This window comes from Peromyscus maniculatus, chromosome 18, assembly GCF_049852395.1.
Source record: "Peromyscus maniculatus bairdii isolate BWxNUB_F1_BW_parent chromosome 18, HU_Pman_BW_mat_3.1, whole genome shotgun sequence".
NCBI lineage: Eukaryota > Metazoa > Chordata > Mammalia > Rodentia > Cricetidae > Peromyscus > Peromyscus maniculatus.
In genome coordinates, this window is record NC_134869.1 from 42,015,548 (window position 1) to 42,037,039 (window position 21,492).

General features: G+C 54.0%; 1 protein-coding gene across 1 annotated transcript; it reads left to right on the forward strand.

The window, feature by feature from the left end:
* Window positions 1–6,769: 6,769 nt before the first annotated feature.
* On the forward strand, window positions 6,770–20,584 carry Esyt1 (extended synaptotagmin 1). Its single transcript, XM_006987331.4, has 30 exons — window positions 6,770–7,324; window positions 9,340–9,381; window positions 9,823–9,957; window positions 10,055–10,128; window positions 10,278–10,350; window positions 10,490–10,579; window positions 10,755–10,810; window positions 11,370–11,670; window positions 11,780–11,862; window positions 12,212–12,260; window positions 12,371–12,457; window positions 12,544–12,636; window positions 12,884–12,955; window positions 13,033–13,119; window positions 14,176–14,325; window positions 14,575–14,721; window positions 14,807–14,983; window positions 15,123–15,205; window positions 15,293–15,341; window positions 15,424–15,513; window positions 15,594–15,689; window positions 15,909–15,980; window positions 16,087–16,173; window positions 18,225–18,365; window positions 18,477–18,625; window positions 18,715–18,813; window positions 18,910–19,041; window positions 19,116–19,221; window positions 19,401–19,450; window positions 19,729–20,584. Exons 1-30 carry the CDS (start codon window positions 6,935–6,937, stop codon window positions 19,766–19,768), a joined length of 3,300 nt encoding a protein of 1,099 aa, XP_006987393.3. The 5' UTR covers window positions 6,770–6,934; the 3' UTR covers window positions 19,769–20,584.
* The last annotated feature ends 908 nt before the right edge of the window (window positions 20,585–21,492 follow it).

Genomic DNA, 21,492 nt, shown 5'->3' on the forward strand with positions numbered 1-21,492 from the left:
TTTATATATCTGAGTGCTCTGCTTGGGTGTATACCTGCACTCCTGAAGAGAGCATCAGATTCCACTGTGGATTGTTGTGAGCCACCATGCGGTTTCTGGGGATTGAACTCATAACCTCTGGAAGAGCAGCAAGTGCTCTTAATGACTGAGCCATTTTCAAGTGGTCCCTCCTCTCCCTTAAAAGGTAGCTCAAGCCTTTATGGGTCTGATCCCAGGACAGATCAGCAGTGCCAACCAGCACCAACCCACATGCCTCTCAGCCTTGAAGCAATTCCTCAGTGATTCATCTTGGTGACCCAGTCATGGGGAAATGCAAAATAAATATAAATAAAGACAGGGCCAGTGAGGTGGTTTGGTGTCTGTCGTCAAGCTTGACAACCGGAGGAACCCACATGGTGGAAAGAGAATCAAGCCCTGCAAGCTGCCCAACACACACAGTGGTAGCTCACTCCTTTATTCCCGGCACTTGGGAGGCAGAGGCAGGTGGATCTCTGTGAGTTCAAGGTCATCCTGGTCTACAGAGAAAGTTCCAGGACAGCCAGGACTACACAGAGAAACCCTGTCTCAAAAAACAAAAAATTTATTTTATGCATAAGGATTGCCCCCACCCCAGTCAGCTCAGAATACACTCAAGACACCAAGTTCTTAGCACAAAGATTTATCACCCTGGAGGGGCAAGCGGGGTTGGGGGCCGCCTCTGGATCGGACCAAGGCAGGCAGCAAGCAGCAGGTTTTTTTTTTTCTTTCTCCATGAGTGGGTTTTTAAGGAGAAAAAGGGGGAAGCCTGTGTTAGTATGAGCACTTCCTGCTGATATTGGGGTATCTTTGTTAGGGAACCAAGGAAGCTAGAACTTTGGTTAAGGTTGGGAAGAGCAGGCTGTACCAGCTGCTGTCCAGGCTCTACAGGACCATCTGGGGCTAGGGAGGAACAGGCAAGATTGGAGCGGTCTGTGAGGCTGGACCATCTGGGGCTAGGGAGGACCAGGCAGGATTGGAGCGGTCTGTGAGGCTGGACCATCTGGGGCTAGGGAGCAACAGGCAAGATTGGAGCGGTCTGTGAGGCTGGACCATCTGAGGCTAGCTGCTTTGGAGCTGTCTAGGATGCAGATTCCGAGGGAACACCTGGGGCTGCTGGGCAGTTTGGAGTTGACTTGAAATCTACTGGGACAGATAGGCAGGGTTAAGGCGTTGGGGGACTTTTGTCTTGGGTATACATTCGAAACCTTTAGACCCATGGTCTTGGTAGTTAGGGGAGGAGAGACCCAAGACCAGGGAAACGGGGAGAGATCCCACCTTTAATAATAGACAGATGAGGAAATTTAGGCTGTTGGTTGATGGGAGTACTTACTTATCTGAGGCTTTTGACTTGTGACAGATGGATTCAAGTTCATTTCCTGAAGGTTATACAAATTTTTTTTCTGTTTCTTTTTTACTTTTATTTTCATTATGTCAAATTTTTAAAGTTTATAAAAGAGGTAAAAGTTTTAGATATGTTAGCATTACTATTAAAATCTATACTGAAATCCATATTGTATAAAGGGCAGTAGATTTGTGTCTTTGAGTCATAGTCAACGTTTGGGAATCCAAACAAGAGCATGGAGACAAGGAAACCTGAAACAACTTTTCATGTACCTTAAATCACTTTCTCAGACCCTCACAACTTATTTAAACTCTTATACCCTCAGACCTTAGACCTTTATAACTTTCATTTACAGACTTTCACAAAGCTTTTACATCCTCAACCTTCATAACTTGTACCATTGTCTTAGACTGTCATGACTTCAGACCTTTATAACTTGGTGAGAGGGAAAGGTAGGGGGTCATATAATGGAGGTGGGGTTAGTTCACTGACATACATTGTAGGCTTGAGTTAGGTTCTGTAAAAAAAAAGTTTTATCTGCGGGCTAGAGAGATGTCTCAGCAGTTAAAAGCACTGACTGTTCTTCCAGAGGACCTGGGTTCAGTTCCCAGCACCCACATGGCGGTTCACAACTGTCTGTGACTTCAAGAGCTGACACCCTCACACAGACATACATGCAGGCAAGACACCAACGCACATAAAACTTTTTAAATATATAATTTATTTTTATTTTACCTGCTGGGGCGAGAGTCAGGTGAGTCTGGAGAAAGGATAGAAGAGATTTAATATTAGAGTGAAATACTTGATGTGAGTAGCAGATGACGTCCTGAGTGGAAGGGTTAGGGGGGGTGGTATCTGGATTATAGAGAAGGGCAGCCTGTAGCTGAGCGGGGTGAGTGTTAAAGGATGAAAAGGCAGCCTGATGGGCCGACATGCCGACATTATTGCCTTTAGTGAGAATGGGGGCGTCAGTCTGATGTGCCTTGCAGTGAACCAAGCCAATCTGAGAGGGTAAAAGAGAAGCCTTGAGGAGTTATGGATAAAGGAGGAGTTAGTAATTATGTTGTCTTTTTGTTGCTTGTTTTGGTTTTTCTTTAAATATTTACTTATTTGTATACAGTGTTCTGGCTGCACGTCTGCCTGCATGCCAGAAGAGGGCGCCAGATCTCACTATAGATAGTTGTGAGCCACTATGTGGTTGCCGGTAATTGACCTCTGGAAGAGCAGCCAGTGCTCTTAACCACTGAGCCATCTCTCCAGCCCCTTGTTTTGGTTTTTCAAGACAGGGTTTCTCTGTGTGTATTTTCTTGGCTGTCCTGGAACTTGCTCTGTAGACCAGGCTGGCCTCCAACTCATAAAGATCCACCTGCTGCTCCTGCCTCCCAAGTGCTGGGATTAAAGGTGAGCACCACCATTTCCCGGCTTACGTTGTCTTTTGTATTTAGAAATCCTCATTCCTTCCAGATGACTGGGTGTGTTAGCAAGATATGGAAAGCATATTTTGAGACAATAAATTATGTATTTTTTGGCAAATTGGAAGGTTCTGGCAAGGGCTGTTAATTCTGTTGATTGGTAGTGCGTGGGGGTAAGGAGGTTGGCATCGTCTGAGACCACTGCATATCCTTCAACACAGTGGCCATCTGACAGAAAGGAGCCGCCGTCTGCATAAAAAGTGTAGGCAGAGGAGAGAAGTAGCTAAAGGACCCTCTTGTATGTGAGAGGAATAGGAGAGGAGGTCTTCGAGAGTCTTTGGACAGGAGTGTAGAGGATCTGGGGAACGTTGAGGCAGATAGATAAGCGTGGATGGATTGAGGGAGGACAGGTAAGGAATGTGAATCATGTGTTTTTGATAGAAGTTTGGAGGGATGGAATCCAAGATGACGGAAGGCAATGGAGTCCTCTGTAAGTTAGGACTTGAGATAGAGAGTCGTGAGACTAGATTGTGAGGGGTGAATCCCAGAGTTAATTGGTTAGATTTAGGAGCAGAGAGCTTGTGGACAGGAAGGCCAGCCACAGAAGGTGTTGCCTAGAGTGTCTCCAGCAAGTCTACACCTTCTGATCCTTCTCAGGTAGCTGCACCCCCTAACGACCATGCACTTACACATATGAGCCTGTGCGGGCCATTCCTATGCAAACCACCGCAGCTAGGAACTGAACCTGGGTTGTGGCGAGAGATTCCACAGAGCCATTGCATCTGGCTTGAATTCGTAGGCTTTGAACTACCTTTTGTTTAAAGTCCGTGATTCTTATCTGAGTTCTTCCTGAGGGAATTCCAGAGTTTTTGCAAAACTTAGTAACGAGAGAATCTGGCAAACCAGTGAGGTCTCATGGCTGAGAATTGTTTACCCAAATGGTTCCTTCAGACAACTCCAGATAAGAGGTCTTGATGCTCAGAAATTGCTTGCTAAAGGCGTAAATTGTGTAACGATAAAGAGGCTTTTTGCAAAGTAACGGGAAGTAATGGGTGGTCAGTTCATCAGAAGCTGGCTGGCTCTGATGCTTTTCGCTAAGCCTGAAATTACATACTGGAGTGACCCCTTTTCTTCAGTGGACCCATGCAAAACAATACTGGCATTGGGTCCTCTGCAAGAGTAGCCAGTGCTCTTAACCGCTGACCTGTCATCTCTGCAGCTCACAGTATTTACATTCTTTATTAGAATTTCTATATCAGGGCCAGGCGGTGGTGGCGCACGCCTTTGATCTCAGCACTCAGGAGGCAGAGGCAGGCGGATCTCTGTGAGTTCGAGGCCAGCCTGGGCTACCAAGTGAGTCCCAGGAAAGGCACAAAACTACACAAAGAAACCCTGTCTCGAAAGAAAAAAAGAAAAAAAGAATTTCTATATCAGGAACCAGGCATGGCGTCACATGCCTGTCATCCCAACACTTAAAGTGCTGAGGCAGGAGGATCTGGAGTTCAAGGCCAGCCATAGCTACTTTCAGTCTGAGATATGAAAACCTGTCTCAAAAAAAAAAAAAAAAAAAGAGAGAGAGAGACCTGGAGAGATGGCTCAGTGGTTAAGAACATACACTGCTCTTCCAGAGGTCCTGAGTTCAACTCTCAACACCCATGTTATGTAGATCACAACTCTAGCTCCAGGACCTCTGATGTCTCTGGCCTCCTCAGGACCTGCACACATGCATCCGCACATAGGCACATGATTAGAAATAATAAAAAGAAATCTTTAGCAAAACAACGAAAAAGCCCACAACTCTTTATACCGAGCTTGGCAGAAGCTGCAAAGCCCATGACCTGAGTTCAAGCCCTGGAGCCCAGGGTGGAAGGGCCAACTCCTGAAAGCTGTCCTCCAATCTCAACATGCATATACTCTGTGTGTGTGTGTGTGTGTGTGTGTGTGAGAGAGAGAGAGAGAGAGAGAGAGAGAGACTATGTCATGTATCTATTCCATATAAAGGTAGAAAGAGAACCAACTTCACAAGGTTATTCTCTGACCTACACATGCACACATTACACATAAAAATATAATTTTTTAAAAAAAGACCAGGGTTGGTGGTGTATACCTTTAATCTCACCATTTGGGAGGCAGAGGCAGTGGGATTTCTGTAATGAGTTCCAGGCCAGCCAGGGCAACATAGTGAGATCATTTATTAAAGCCGCGTGTGTACCACAGGGTGCATGGGGAGGTCAGACCACAGCTCTCAGGAGTTGGCTTTCCACTTCCACCACATGGGTCTGGGGCACTGAACTCGGGTCTTCAGGCTTGGTGGCAAGTGCCTTCGCCCAGGAAGACAGTCTGTGGCTCTCTGCCTTATTTTTTTGAGAATATGTCTCACTGAAGTTGGAACTTGCTAATTGGGCTAGACCTGCAGCTCAGCAAGCCCTTGAAATCTTCCTCTCAGCCTTCCCAAAGCTGGGATTCAGGCACATGCTGCCACACCCAGCTGTGTGTGTGTTTTGGGGGGCCCATGTGGAGGTCAGAGTTCAGCCTTCAGTTGTCAGCCCTTACCTCTCTACTTCTCAGGCAGGACTGCTCTGCTTCTTCATAAACCAGGCTAGTTGGCTCTGGAGCCTTTGGCGAGTTTCCTGTTCCCACCTCCCATTTCCTGAAGGTTCCCAAATGCTCTTACAGGAGTGTGGGGATCTGAACTCAGGTCCTCACGGGCTGTACGGACTGAGCCGTCTCCCAGGCGCCCCCCCTTCCTCTTTCCCTCCTTTTTTCTGCATTCCTTCCTTCCCTTGGTTTCTGCTGTGTCTCTCAGGTTGCCTTAGCCTCCCAAATACTGGGATTACCGCTGTGAGCCATCCTGCTCAGCATAAGACATTCCCAATGGTGCTGACTAGTTTTTTGTGAACTTGACACAAGCTAGAGTCATCTGAGAGGAGGGAACCTGGGTTGAGAAAACGCCTCCATTAGATGGGGCTGTGGGCAAGCCTGTAGAGCATATTCTTAATTAGTGATCGGTGGAGAGAACCCAGCCCATGGTGGGTGTCCTGGGTTCTACAAGAAAGCAGGCTGAGCAAGCCATGAGGAGCAAGTCAGTAAGCAGCACCCCTCCATGGCCTCTGCATCCGCTCCTGCCTCCAGGTTCTTTCTCAGTTCCTGCCCTCTGGGTTCCTGAGTTCCGACTTCCTTCACTGGTGGACTATGGTGTGTACGTGTAAGCCAAATAGACATTCCCTCCCCAACTTGCTTTTGGTTGTGGTGTTTCATGGCAGCCAATAGTCACCCGAACTAAGATACCTAGCATCAGGAAATTATTAGAAAATGTCGCTGCTGCTGCTGCAGAGGGAACCTCCTCCACTTTGGTGTCTGGTGTCGGTTTAGTCTTCGTTTGCCCTCTGTGGGAGAGATGACTAACCCCGAGAGTCTAAAAAGAAACAAAACCTCATTTCTTAGGTCTCTTCTCCCCTTCCCCACTTCCTACAAGGCTGCAGCATCAGAATTCTCATTCTCCGGCTCTTCAGTCGTTCCATTTCACAGACAAGGTGGGCGACTGAGGACCGGATCAACAGTCAGGGTTGGTCGCCCGAGGCTTCCATTCCAAATAGGGTCATTCCCCTCGCGTTTTCTAAGGGCAGCCAGGAAGAGCCCAGAAGGAGTATTCTGAGACCCAGAACTTGGGAAAGTTGACAAAGAAAATGTAAGATCCAGACCAGCACCGCCCAGCAACCGCCTGCCTGGGTAGAGGGACCCGTACTGACCCGGGACAAGCCCTGCAGCCCGGCTCACTCCGAACTCGGTCATTAGCGAAGCGGCTCTGCATGACGTCACTCCACGGGCGCTCCAATCCCACGTGGGAGGAGCAGTTGCTCCCGCCCCTCTAGGTGGGACGCCCCGCCCCGCCCTCCCTACGGCCAGTCACAGACGGCCTTTTGGTTTCTTTCCTCCTCCTTTTCCCGCCACCCAGCCCGCCCATCTGGACCCGCTGGTCCAATCACCGAGGTCCTGACACCCCAAGCCCTCCAGCTTCCCCGGTCGGCGCGGCGCGAACCAACCCCAGCGGGCAGGGGCGTGGCGTGGCCGGCGGTCCCCGGGAGCACTATATATCCCGGGTGGGGAGGAGCTGGACCAGACACGGAGCTGCAGGCAGAGTCCTCCCGGAGGCTGCCCTCCCATGGAGCGCTCCCCTGAAGAAGAGGACGCCGGGCCCGCGGGGCAGCCCCCGGCCGCCGCCGACCCCGCGGGGCAGCCCCCGGCCGCCGCCGACCCCGCGGGGGACCCGGGCTCCGGGGTCCCACCTGCTGGCCCGGGCGCAGCGAGCGAGGCCCTGGCGGTGCTGAGTTCCTTCGGGCGGCGCTTGTTGGTGCTGGTGCCCGTGTACCTGGCGGGGGCGGCGGGTCTCAGCGTGGGTTTCGTGCTCTTCGGCCTCGCGCTCTACCTGGGCTGGCGCCGGGTCCGCGACGGGAAGGAGCGGAGCCTGCGGGCAGCGCGGCAGCTGCTGGAGGACGAGGAGCGGATCACCGCGAAGACGCTCTACATGAGCGACCGGGAATTACCTGCCTGGGTGAGTTGCCACCACTTCAGCCCTTGGTGCAGTCAGTGTAGCTCTTCCTAGTCCTTCTGCTCGGGCTCTCCCTGCCCCTGGAGTCAGCGACCCGGACCCGGGACCCGGGGGCCCCCAGACTCTGCCCCCGTCCGGTCCCGTTAGCGCTGGCTTGCCCGGGGCGCGCCACTCCTGGACCGCCCGCCCGCCCACACTCTCCGCCCACCCTTGCCGCAGAGCGGATGCTTCCACGGAACCGGGACTTCTCCCTCGGTCTGCTCCGGCTCCCGCGGTCCATCGGAGCGGCCGCTCCCGGCCCCGGCCCCCTCCCGGCCGGCCGAGCGAGCGTGTGGAACGCGCCCCGTCCCCGACTCCTGGGGCCGCTCACGCCTCTGCCACGCCGCCTCTGGGGATCCCTCCGCCCCACCCCCGTGGCCGCCCAGAGGTTCCCTCGCCTTGGCGAGCTCTTTCAAGGCTTCCTATCGACTTCGGGGCAGGAGGGTGTCCCCGTTTCCTGCCGTGTTCCTAGGTGCCCGCCGGGACCCACCGAGCCCCGCCAGCATTGTTCAGCACCTGGAAATGACCCACCGCAGTCGCCTTCTGGTCTCGGGGCAGCCGGGCTGCAGGGCAGCTGCTGGGCCAAGGGAAGGGGGGCTGCTGGGAAGAGGGTGGTGAGGCTGCTGTAGTTCCCGCTGCGCTCTCTATTCGCACCCTGGGCGGCCCCACCCTTTTCCGGACTGTGGGCAGCCTTCGCCTGCCACCGGCTCAGCTGACCCAGGCCCCCTCGACTGCACCCCGGCTCCCGGGCTGAAACAGATGCCTCTCTCTGGCCTTGCTTGCTAAAGCTGAGCTCCTCCCCGGTACCCTCCCTGCCCTTCCCAGGAGAGGTGCCAGTTAGGTAGAGAGCGGCAGACACGGTTACACTCACCATGCATGCCCTGGAGAGAAAACGGAAGAGATGGTTCTGTCTACCCCATGCAGCAACTGTTACCCCTCCTTCTCAGGGGGATTAACCCTCTCCCCCCCCCCATGCAGAGCACAGGTGTCCTTTCCCATAAAAGGAGTCACCCAGGAAGAGAGAGAAAGGGAGCGAGGAGAGAGAGAGAGAGAGACCGGCCGGCCGGCCTCTGCGGAGGCTGGCGCAGGCTCTAGCGCACCAGGCCTAAGTAGCTCCTCCAGCCCCTCCCTAAGTTATCAAAGGGTCGGTTTCTTATTCACCTCCCTACACAAGAGCCCACGCCCACTCCCAGGGGAGCAAGGGAGGCTGGACAAAGGAACCAGGACTTCTTCGTCCCAGGATTCCCTAGAGCTCCGATTTGACAGGATCTCCTCCTGGAAGAATGTGTCCTTCTCTTAAGACTCCTCCCCCTCCTTTGCCCCAGAAACTGCCATTTCGCATCTCATCGATATCTGAAGCATCTACATATGCAGTCCTGCATCCTACCAGCTCCCCCTTGCTAAAGAAGCCTGTGTGCCCAAATTCTAAGGACAGAAGTCTCCTGCCGCCAGGGTTGTGTGCTTAAATCTGTATTAAAACCTTTTTCTTACTGGGCGTGGTGGCATATTTAATCCCAGCACTTGGGAGGCAGAGGCAGGTGGATCTCTGTGAGCTGGAGGCCAACCTGGTCTATATAGAGAGTTCCAGGACAGCCAGGGCTTCATCATGAGACCCTGTCTACAAACAAAAGAAAACAACTTTGTGCTGTCTTTCTTTTTTTAAAATAAGATACATAGCCTTATATAGCCCAGGCTAGGTCTGAACTCCAATCCTCCTGCCTCTACCTTCCAAGTGTTGGGAATATAGGTTTGTGTTCCTATGCCCAGCCAAAACCTCCTCTTAACAAACTCAAATTTTGCTTCAAGAGGAAGGAAGAGGAAAAAAAGAGGGAGGGAAGAAACCCCAGCCCAGCCAGCCCCTGGGTGTGAGGAGTCCCTGCCAGAGGGACATGCTCCTTCTCCTCCGTGTGCACCCCACTGGCCGCTTAGGAAGCATGTACAGCATGCTTATCCCTGACTCTGCCGGTCCTTGCTTCCAGGTCAGCTTCCCAGATGTGGAAAAGGTTGAATGGCTGAACAAGGTGAGGACTGTCTTGGTTTTGATCCCCCCCACCCCCAATTGAGGCCTTCCCACACTTCAGAGCCTAGTCCCCAAAGCTGCCCATGGGGCTGACTGCCCCAGAGGTGGCCTCAGAGTCCTGATCCTCGCAGCTCAGCATCACTCTTCAGAAAACAGCGATGTGCTGTCATGCCCAGGTAGAACTTGCCTTTAGACTGGTGGTTCTCAACCTTCCTAACGCTGCGACCCTTTAGTACAGCTCCTCATGCTGTGCTGACCCCCAACCCTAAAATTACTTTCCTTGCTACTTCATAACTGTATTTTTGCTACCGTTATGAATGGTAATGTAAACATCTGTGCTTTCTGAGGGTCTTAGGAACCCCAGGGGTCGTGACCCACAGGTTGAGAACCACTGCTTTGGCGGGAAAGCAAGCTCTCCTCTGATCGTCCCCTTCCCTCCCAGATTGTGGCCCAGGTGTGGCCCTTCCTCGGCCAGTACATGGAGAAGCTCCTGGCTGAAACGGTGGCGCCAGCTGTCCGGGGCGCCAACCCGCATCTGCAAACATTCACGTTTACGCGAGTGGAGCTGGGTGAAAAGGTACGCCTGGGAGGAAGTGGGTAAGAGTTGGGAGCACCCCAAGGGTGGAGATGTTCCTCTTTCCTCCTGCCTCTTCTGAGATCTCCTCTCTCTTTAGCCCGTACGCATCATCGGAGTCAAAGTTCACCCTAGTCAGAGAAAAGATCAGATTCTCTTGGACTTGAACGTCAGGTAACTCGCCCCCTCCCCACTCGCTGTGGGTGGGTCGGGTCCGTCCTGGCCGCTTCCTGCGCCCCGCTCTCCTGCGCCCCGCTCTCCTGCGCCCCGCTCTCCGCTGAAGCCTGGCACTGACCTTGGCTCTCTTCCTCGCTGCCTCCTAGCTATGTAGGTGATGTGCAGATCGACGTGGAAGTGAAGAAGTATTTCTGCAAAGCAGGACTCAAGGGCATGCAGGTGGGCGGATGTCAGGGGCCCCATCGCGGAGTCTGCCCTGAGTTTCATGGGCTCCGGGAAGAGCTACCAAGGCTGGGGAAGTGGGGGAGGACACAGGGCCTCTTCCGGGGAAGACTTTGGTCTCCTTGCTCTTCTCTAGCTACACGGAGTCTTGCGGGTGATTCTCGAGCCGCTCACCGGGGACCTTCCTATCGTGGGGGCCGTGTCGATGTTCTTTATCAAACGCCCGGTAAGAGACGGGAGGCGGGCTGGTGGGGGTCGGGAGAGGCGGAGGTACAGGAGGTAGCTGTGGGGGTGGGAGGTGGGAGGCGGGCTGGCGGGGGTACAGGAGGTAGCTGTGGGGATTGAGGAGACTGACTGTATGCCCTAGGATCCGTCCCGACTCTTCTGCCCTTGTCTTCCAGACGCTGGACATCAACTGGACAGGGATGACCAATCTGCTGGACATCCCAGGACTTAGGTATTCGGCCCCTTTATCCCAGTCCGGGGCTGAGGGGTTCAGGGATGCAAAGCAGTGAAGCCTGTGCCTTCCAGACCTCACTGCAGTTGGGGAGGTTGGACATAAACTCCAGGGAAGTTTCAGAACCGGACTTTTAATTTTCTTCCGTGGAGGAACGTGCACTTTGGTAGGGAATGGAGACCCTCGAGCAGGGGGTAAAAAGAGCAAGCAAGGCTGGTGAGACCGCGCAGTGGGCAAAGGCGTTTGCTGCCAAGCCTGCTGGGTGCCGGATGGTTGTCCTCTGACCTCCACACGTAACCCTGTGGCACGCATGAGCACACGCGTGTGAAACAAATGTAATTGGAAAAAAGAAAAAAAGCTACTTCCTAAACTAAGCATGGCGGCATATACCTGTAATCAGTGCCAGCGTGGGCTACGTAACAAATCCTGACCCAGCCAGGGACATACAGGGAGACTTAAAAGATTGTAATCTCTCTCCGCAGTAGGAGACACAGCTGAGGTGTGTGTGTGGGGGGGGGGGCTAGAACGTGAGGTCTTTTCTTTTCTACCCCCCTGTCAGCTCTCTCTCTGACACCATGATCATGGACTCCATCGCCGCTTTCCTCGTGTTACCCAATCGACTGTTGGTGCCCCTGGTACCCGACCTTCAGGATGTGGCCCAGCTGCGTTCCCCGCTACCCCGGGGCATTATTCGGATTCACCTCCTGGCCGCCCGAGGGCTGAGTTCCAAGGACAAGTACGTGAAAGGCCTGATTGAGGGCAAATCCGACCCCTACGCACTCGTCCGCGTGGGCACCCAGACATTCTGCAGCCGCGTCATAGATGAGGACCTCAACCCTCACTGGGGAGAGACGTATGAGGTAGGAAGCCGAGGAGCGGGGATGGGTGGCGGCGGCGGTGGCAGAAGCTGCTGACTGGACGGCCCTCACAGCTGCAGCCCGTGAGACCTTAGTCCACTGTGCTCTCCAGGTGATAGTGCACGAGGTCCCGGGACAGGAGATCGAGGTGGAGGTGTTTGACAAAGATCCGGATAAAGATGATTTTCTGGGAAGGTGAGGCTGCCAATTTTAGATTCTTTTTTTTTTTTTTTTTTTTTTTTTTTTTTTTTTTTCCGAGACAGGGTTTCTCTGTGTAGCTTTGCGCCTTTCCTGGAACTCACTTGGTAGCCCAGGCTGGCCTCAAACTCACAGAGATCCGCCTGGCTCTGCCTCCCGAGTGCTGGGATTAAAGGCATGCGCCACCCACTGCCCGGCACACACAGAATTCTTAAACGTAAATAAAAAAGGATTCTCTGGTTATTCCTGGATGGTGAGTGGGAGGATCCTGAGCTGCTACTACTTATCATTCCCCTTTTCTCCTCACTGCCCTGTCTCCTCCCCTCCCACCCCCACCCCTTTCCAGAATGAAATTGGATGTGGGGAAGGTATTACAGGCTGGCGTCCTGGATGATGTAAGTTGGGAGTGACCTCACCCTACGGGCAGCTGAGAGCTGCCGCCTTGGTGGAGGATGGCTGGGTTGGTGTCTGATCCCTACATCTCACTCTCTTCAAATCCCTGCAGTGGTACCCGCTACAGGGTGGGCAAGGCCACGTTCATCTGAGGCTAGAATGGCTAGCCCTTTTGAGAGACGCAGAAAAACTGGACCAGGTAAGCTGCCTAGGAGGCAGGAGGCAGGCAGGGGTGACGTGTGGGGGTCAGGAGGACGCGGTCTGACCACTGGTACCTCCCCCCAGGTTCTGCAGTGGAATCGGGGCATCACTTCCCGACCCGACCCCCCTTCAGCTGCTATCCTGGTTGTCTACTTGGATCGGGCCCAGGACCTTCCTGTGAGTTTGGCTTTTCGGGTGACGGCCAGAGCCTTGGGGAAAGAGAGGGTGCCCACTCCTCGGCTGAGGACGCAGATGCCCCCGCCTGGGAGGGGTCAGGTCTGCCTTGAGGAAGGGAGTCTGCTGGCCCCAGCTTCCTCCATCAAACCCGACACCCAACACTCCAAGGATGGCGTCTAAATTCTATCCCCCCCCACCCAACACTCCAAGGATGGCGTCTAAATTCTATCCCTCCCCCCCACCCCAGCTGAAGAAGGGGAACAAGGAACCCAATCCCATGGTGCAACTGTCAGTTCAGGATGTGACCCACGAGAGCAAGGTAAGGCCCTGGCTCCTCTTCAGGGGGCTCACACTGCAAGGTGCTGGGTACCTGTCCTTAACTTATCATCGCCTCAGGCGGCCTACGGCACCAACTGCCCGGTATGGGAGGAAGCTTTCCGGTTTTTCCTGCAAGATCCTCGAAGCCAGGAGCTTGATGTGCAGGTGAGAGCTGCCTTACCCTGTCTCCCCCGGGTTTATTGGTGCATTTTGTTCCTTAGATCTGGTGTGTGTGTGTGTGTGTGTGTGTGTGTGTGAGATGCTGGGGATTAACTCAGGGCCCCATTTGTTCTAGACATCAGATTAGGGTTTTTGTTTTGTTTGGAGACAGGGTCTCTCAGCCTAGCTCTGCTTGTGACAGAGATCCACCTGCTTCTTCCTCCCAAGTGCTGGGATTAAAGGCGTGCGACACCACGTCCAGTTTTGTTTTTTGATAGGGTCTCACTGTGTAGACCAGGCTGGCCTCAAACTCAGCAATCCACCTGCCTCTCTGCCTTAGTGCCTGAAGGTGTGTGCTACCACCCACACCAGGCCTAGAATTCATTTTTGTAATTGGTAACTCTGTACTAAAATGAGTAATTTTTATGGTGTGTAGATTGTGTCCCAGTAAACATTGTGAACATTTTAAAGGTCACAGAAAAGTCATGGAAGCCAGTATCATAGCTTCCTTGCTCACTGGTCAGTTTCATAGAGCAAACACAGAGGTGCTGGCTGTCCAGCCTTTGGGGATGGTCAGAGACGACATGGGGGGGGGGGGCTAGAGCAGGTCGGATTTGGAGACTGGGGTAGCAAAGCCCTGGCTCTGGGTGAAGATATACAGCCTGGTGACTGGAGCTCAGTCCCCAGAATATACATAAAGGTAGGAAGAGAACCAACTCCACAAAACTGCCCTCCGACCTGTACACGTGTGCATGGGACACACTCCATGTAAGCCATGCATTCACACACAAGGAACAGTTTTTGTTTTGTTTTGTTTTCAAACATTTGTAGAGTTTGTGAAGGAACTAAGATTTCAACTGGATCTAAGTGGGGTTGAACTAGGCTGGAGGGAATGAGAAGCTCCTGGGGGACAGAACAAGGAAAGGTAGGACAGTGGTGTTGATAACGATAGACGATGAACAGACGCCCCGAGTGAGACAAAAGGTTTCTAGCTGTCTGGAGGGGAAAGGGCCCTGTTACAGCTTCCTCAGGCCACCTTGCCTCACCCCTCCTGTGCGCTAGGTGAAGGATGACTCCAGGGCCCTGACTTTAGGGGCGCTAACTCTCCCGCTGGCTCGCCTGCTGACCGCCTCTGAACTCACCCTGGACCAGTGGTTCCAGCTCAGCAGCTCAGGCCCAAACTCCAGGCTCTACATGAAACTGGTCATGCGGGTATGGCGGTGGCGGAAGCGCTGGGTGCTGGGGAGGCCTGTGGATCCCTTGGGCCCGGGGTTGGGGGGGAACACGGGGGGACAGAGACGGGGACAGGCACATTCAGATCAAAGGCCTAGCCTCACGTTGACCTGACTGGAGGAAGGAGAGAGAGGAGCCCAGTCAAGGCAAGGGAGCCGGATCCCTGGAGCCCCTGCTCTGTCCCCCAGCCTGCCCAGTGATCGTCTGCAATCACACTGCCTTTCACAGATCTTATACTTGGACTCGTCGGAGATCTGCTTCCCCACTGTCCCCGGTGCCCAGGACCTGGACAGGGACAGCCTCCAGGCGGGCAGCAGTGTGGATCGCCCTCCCCGGCCCTGCCACACAACTCCCAACAGCCACTTTGGGACTGAGGTAGAGAAGGTCCCGCTTGCCCACGCTGCGCGGAGCCTGTGCCAGGGCTGGTTCTGAGGCCTGGCCCCATGTGTCCCTCCTGCAGAATGTCCTTCGGATCCATGTGTTGGAGGCTCAGGACCTAATTGCCAAAGACCGTTTCTTGGGGGGATTGGTGAAGGGCAAATCAGACCCCTACGTCAAGCTGAAGTTGGCGGGGAGAAGCTTCCGGACCCATGTTGTTCGGGAAGACCTCAATCCCCGATGGAATGAGGTTTTTGAGGTCAGAACGGGCGGGGTTGGCCCGGACGCCTCTGTCTGCCCCCCAGTGCTACCAGTCCTCCGTGGTCGGGGGATGGGGGGGGCAGTCATTTGAAGAGGAAGAGAGAAATCCCATTATCTGCACTGTTTTCTCCCACTAGGTGATTGTCACATCGATTCCAGGCCAAGAGCTTGAGATCGAGGTCTTTGATAAGGACCTGGACAAGGATGACTTTTTGGGCAGGTGAGAGGAGGGAGCTCAGGTGGACAGATAATGCTGGGCCCCACAGGCTGTGGTCTTGACCATCAGCCCCTTGTCTGTTCTCCACAGGTATAAAGTGAGTCTCACCACGGTCCTCAACAGTGGCTTCCTCGATGAGGTGAGCATGAGGTGAGACCCACGCCCCCTTTTCCTCATGCCCATCCTCTCATCCTCAAGACTCTCCCTGCCTGCCTCCACAGTGGCTGACCCTGGAGGACGTCCCATCTGGCCGCCTGCACTTGCGCCTGGAGCGGCTGACCCCCAGACCTACCGCTGCTGAGTTAGAAGAGGTGAGGAGGACGTCGGAGACGGGTTGGGGCGGGGTGAGGTCGTCTGTCAGCCCCCTCCAAGGCCCGCCTTGTGTCCCCAGGTGCTGCAGGTCAACAGTCTGATCCAGACTCAGAAGAGCTCAGAGCTGGCGGCAGCCCTGCTCTCTGTCTACCTGGAGCGGGCGGAGGACCTGCCGGTACGAGCTCCCCGGCCCCATAGCTCGTGGCCCTTGTGGCCCCTCTTCAGGCCCCCTTGGGTGTGAATGCGCCTTGTAGATTTGGGAGAGTAAGCGGTCCCGCTGGAGGATGGTGCTGGGGTGGGATTATCCAGAGCTGTGAGGGTGGGGGCTGTGGAATGCATAGGAGAGGTGACTATGGTTTAATCTGTATGTTCACAACTGATACTGTCCTTCCAGCTCCGAAAAGGCACCAAGCCTCCCAGCCCTTACGCTACCCTCACTGTGGGAGAGACTTCCCATAAGACTAAGGTAGGAGAGAATGCTTTGTAGTGGGGATCCTTCACTGCCCAGAACCGGAGGGAAGAGGCCGGAAGACTGAGTACCCACCACTGATCGTAACTCTCATCTCTAACAGACTGTTTCCCAAACATCAGCCCCCATCTGGGAGGAGAGTGCTTCCTTCCTCATCAGGAAGCCACATGCCGAGAGCCTGGAGCTTCAGGTACCGTGAATTCACTGCACAGGCACTGCAGACGCCAACCACAGACCCTGCGGAAGCCCTAGATGGCAAACACCTGTGATCACTTGGGAATCTAAAGCAGGAGGATTGCCCTGAGTTCAAAGCCAGTCTGGGCTAGAAAGACCCTGTTTCAAAATAAAACAAAAAAAGGGGGGTGGGTGGGAGAGGAAGGGAGGACAGCTTGCGTCCTTAGCCTTGGGGGTCATCTGTTACAGAGGACACTTACAGAAGTGTAACTGAGGGTAAAGGTGAGGGGAGAGAAGGCAGGGTCCCACCAGATGAGGTGGGGCAGTGAGAAAAGCAGCCTTGGGAGACTTCTGAACTTGAGGGATGATAGGCTTTACCCACCCAGACTGGAGAGAGGTCAGTGACGGCTCTCTGCCCCCACACTGGGCAGCTTACACACACCTGCACTATAGCTCCTCAGGATCCGACGCTTCTGATGGTCCCTGAAGGCACCTGTACACATCGTATGCATCCACTCTCACACACACAGATACACACATAAAACAGGAATGCCTGCAGGGTGAGGGGGGAAAAATGGAAGAGAGCCAGGCTGTATGTGGCACATGTCTTTAATCCCAGCACTCGGGAGGCAGAGGCAGGCGGATCTCTGTGAGTTCGAGGCCAGCCTGGTCTACAGAGTGAGATCCAGGACAGCCAGGGCTACACAGCGAGATGCTGTCTGGAGAAACAAAACCAGTAGTGAGACAAATAAAAGCTCTCCTCACCTTTTATGACAGGCAGTGGATACTACACTATCTGTAAAGTTAGTGCCTAAGAGGACGGGAGAGGCGCCTCGGCATGTAAGAGCTTACGCACGAAAGCCTGACAACCAGAGTTTGATCTTTGGAACCTACTCCTAAAAGTGGTCCTCTGACCTCTGCACTCAAGTATCATGACATTCAAGCACTTGTACACACACTAATAATATTAAACATTTAAAAAGTCAGGAACCACAAAGATACAGGCATAGACGAGTTAGAATTGTAGTGGGACAAAGGAGACATTTTGAATTTTGTGTCTGGGTGCTGTGTGCGCACACACGGTGCCGGGGGAAGCCAGAGGAGTCTGAGTGCCGGTGATCAAATTTAGACCCTGAACAAGACGATTTTTAAAGTTACACATTGGGGGTTGGGGATTTAACTCAGTGGTAGAGCGCTTGCCTAGCAAGTGCAAGGCCCTGGGTTCGGTCCTTAGCTCCGGAAAATAAGTTACACATGAAGCGGGGTGGTGCTGGTGCATGCCTTTAATCCCAGCACCCCGGATCGCTGAGTTTGAGACCAGCCTGGTCTACATAGCAAGTTCCAGGACACACAGGATGATCCAGAGAAATCTTGTTTTGAACGCCCCCCCCCAAAAAAAAAAAAGGTTACATGTGAAATATAAAAACATGATAGGCAGGAATCTCTCCTTTCTTGGAGACGTGGAGCCCAAGCTGGCCTCAAACCCGGTTTGTAGCTTAGGACGACGCTCAATTCCTGGTCCTCCTCTCTCCACCTCCGGCGTGCTGGGATGACAGTTATGGACCCTCACACCCAGTTTTATGTGGAGCTGGGGACTGAACCCAGAGCTTCCAGCATGTTAGGCAAGCACTCTACCGAATGAGCCTCATCCCCAGGCCTTCATTATTTTTCCTTTTGAGACTATGTAGCCCTGGCTGGCCTCAAACTCAGAGATCTACCTGCTTCTGCCTCCCGAGGGCTGAGATTAAAGGTGTGCGCCACCACGCCTGGCGACTTACTTAGTTTTTGCCGTTTTTTTCCACTCTGCTGGTACTACTGGTAAACCTGTGAGAGCTTATGAAGCAGAAGGTAGAGACTAAGGAAGGAAAAGCTAGGCATGGTGGCACACGCCCGTAATCCCAGCACCAAGCATCTGAAGGCAGCCTGGATGAGGCTGTGTCCAGGGGGGTGGGGCCAGCAGCTGTAAGGTATTCTGTTCCTCCCTAAGGAGACTCTCACCAAAACCACCCCAGTGTTTGGCTCATGAATGCCAAGCTTCAACAGTTGATCAGTGCATCTGCCCCACAGGTTCGGGGTGAAGGGACCGGCACCCTGGGCTCCGTGTCCCTGCCTCTGTCTGAGCTCCTCCAGGCAGACCGACTCTGCGTGGACAGCTGGTTTGCGCTCAGTAATGGTCAGGGCCAGGTGCTGATGAGAGCGCAGCTCGGGGTGAGTACCCGGGGGCGGGGGCAGGCGGCTCAGGGCTGAACCCCGAAGGGGTGGGAGCAGAGGTCGTGTCCTAGTGAGGAGTCGCCCAGCTCACAGCTCTCCTGCCCCCAGATCCTGGTGTCCCAGCACTCCGGAGTGGAAGCCCACAGCCACAGCCACAGCTCCTCTTCTCTCGGTGAGGACCCTGAGGCCCCAGGGGCACCCGCTCACGCCATCTCCCCGGTCGTGGAGGTCAGGCACCGCCTCCCGCATGGCGACAGGTGAGACTGGGACGGAAGTGGTGTGCAGGCAGGGATACGAAGTCTGGCTCCCGGGTCTCCTAGATGCCACCCTCTCCGTCTTCCCACAGCCCCTCGGAGGCTCCTGTGGGGCCTCTGGGCCAGGTGAGACTGACAGTTTGGTACCACGGCGACGAGCAAAAGCTGGTCAGCATCGTTCACGGCTGCCGGTGAGCCCCTGCGCCCCTGCGCCCCTGCCCGCCCGCCCGCACGGTCCCCCCACCCTTCGCCTTGGCTGCTCCAGTGCCCACCCCCCTCTGTTGCAGCGCCCTTCGACAAAGTGGCCGCGATCTCCCGGACCCCTATGTGTCGCTGCTGCTGCTGCCAGACAAGAACCGAGGCACCAAGAGGAAGACCTCTCAGAAGAAGAGGACCCTCAACCCCGACTTCAATGAACGGTCAGTGGACGGGCCTTCGCGTGGAGGAGAGGCGGGCGGCGTCGGCTGGGCTCTGACATCTGGTGCCTTTCCAGGTTTGAGTGGGAGCTGCCGCTCGACGGGTCTCTCCGGCGAAAGCTGGATGTTTCTGTGAAGTCCAACTCCTCCTTCATGTCCAGAGAGCGCGAGCTGCTGGGGAAGGTAGGCAGGAATTAAAGCTGCTGGGGCGGCCACCGCTGCCTGTTCAGGAGGGGACAGCCGGGGTGCCACCTGGGAAGTGGCCCTCTCCTCTCTACTGCTGTTTGAGGTCATGAGACAATAGGACATGCTCTTTGGGAACATCAAAGTGACCTCTTGCTCCCTGCCACCCTCTCACCTAGGTGCAGCTGGATCTGGCTGAGATCGACCTCTCCCAGGGTGCAGCCCAGTGGTGAGTGTCTGGAAGGAGGGGGTGGGCGTGGGCGGGGGCTGGTTAGGTGCGGTGGAGAAATCCCAATCACAGGGAGAAGAGAGATGTCGTGAAAGCTGAGAACCACTGATTCCGTTAAGCACAGAAGCCCCAGGCCTGTCTTTCACTTATGAGAGAAGACAACTGGGCCCTCATGGCTGGGGCTCCAGCCTGTGGGGAGCTGGAGAACTGAGTTCCAGCCAGCCTGGACAGACAGATGTGAGTCTTCCTTCTGCCTGAGCTCTGTCCTTGTCCCCCAGGTATGACCTGATGGACGACAGAGACAAGGGCACTTCCTAGGGGCTGGAGATGACAGCCCGACATGTCTTCTTGCATCACCCCTTGCCTCCGTGTGGTGAGCCTACAGCTCCAGGGCTGAGCCCCAGCCCTTTTGCCTTCTGGGCCCGCATCAGGGTCTTTGCCTGACCAAAGAGGATGTCTATAACCCCTCACTGCACGGCCTTTATCCTTTGGGCTCCTAGGGCAGGGACCTACGCTGGCTCTTTCCTGTTCTGCCTGCACCTCGTCCTCTCCCCCAACTCCTCAGGGCCTCACGCACCTGTGCCTGGCCACTGGCGGCACTGGCAGTGGTATGAGCTCATGCCAAATACAGCTTTTGGAAAAGCTCTTTTTTTTTACATAATCAAAAAACAGAAAAACAGTGCTTCACAAAGTTGCACGTCATTCTTGCCCAGGGCCATGCTCGTCTCTTAGAGCAATATAAGTTAGTCTGTGCTACCGAGTTGAGCATACCGTCGTTTGTATCTGCCATGAGCACCAGGAAGAATACACGTGGGTGTGAAGGTAGACAGGCTTACCTCTTGGACTGCATGTAGAAAATGTACGGCTTCACCCCTGCCTTACTTAATCCACTCTTGAAAATATCCATGCGATGATGGCTACATGTCTGGCTCACTTGGTGTGGAGTGGGAACACTTAGGTCCTATCCACCTCCAGTCATTGAGTTGGTCTTGAAGCCCCACATGGTAGCGCTCAGATGGGCAGAAAGGACTCCGGGCCAAGCGCAGAGGTTGAAAGCTCCGTCTAATCTGTTACTGGGTTCTGTACCACCTGTCAATCCACTATATATTCTATTAAACATCAAGCTCAAACCAACTGTGGCCCTTTCCCTTAAAGGTTGGAACTCCAACCTGTCCGTCACGTCTCTCCAGCTGTCAAAAGCCTCCATCCAATTTGAAAAGGTCTGTTGACTTAGTTGAAACCTGTGAGACTTGGTCCCACTGAGATGGCAAAGGCGCCTGTGTGAGGTGTCAGGGGAGATTGGCGCTCATCTACCGACCACCACCATCCCTAACCGCCGAGTCCCACCGCGGCACAGGGCTCCTGGTGTCAAGGACAGCAGCCACATCCAAAATGGCTTCAGGGCCCTCTGAGAGCCGAGAAATATTTCATGTCTGGCTCTACTCACCTTGCAGGAGTTTTCTCTTCATTCATTGAAACAGGGTCTTCTGTATCCCAGGCTGCCGAGGATGACCTTGAACTTCTCTTCCTCCAAGTGCTGGGATCACAGGTGTGCACTGCTACAACTGGCCTGGTTTTTGGTTACTATTATTTTTTTTATTAAGACAGAGTCACACTGTAGCCCAGCATGGCCTCAAACTCTAAAGATATATATAGCCCAAGACCTGCTGTTTAGAAATATAACCAGAGGTTTTGTTATATATGATTTCAAAAGACACTCTGTAGCAGTCAATTTTCTCGGTCCCGCCCTGCCCGAGATCCTGTGTTCCTCTAGTCCTGCCTGGCCCGCCGTCCCTCAGCCGCTTATAATCATTCAGAGGCTTAATATTAATTATCAGCTGTATGACCGATGGCAGGTCTCTTGCTAGCTAGCTCTTGTTGAACTCAGCCATAACTATTAATCTATGTATCGCCACATGTTCCCTGATTTACCTGTGTTCCATTACATGTTGTTCCTAGGATGGCGGTCTGGTGTCTCTCCCACCTTGCCTTTCTCTTCCCTGTCTCTCTCCTTGGATTTCCTGCCTGCCTCTAAGCTGCCT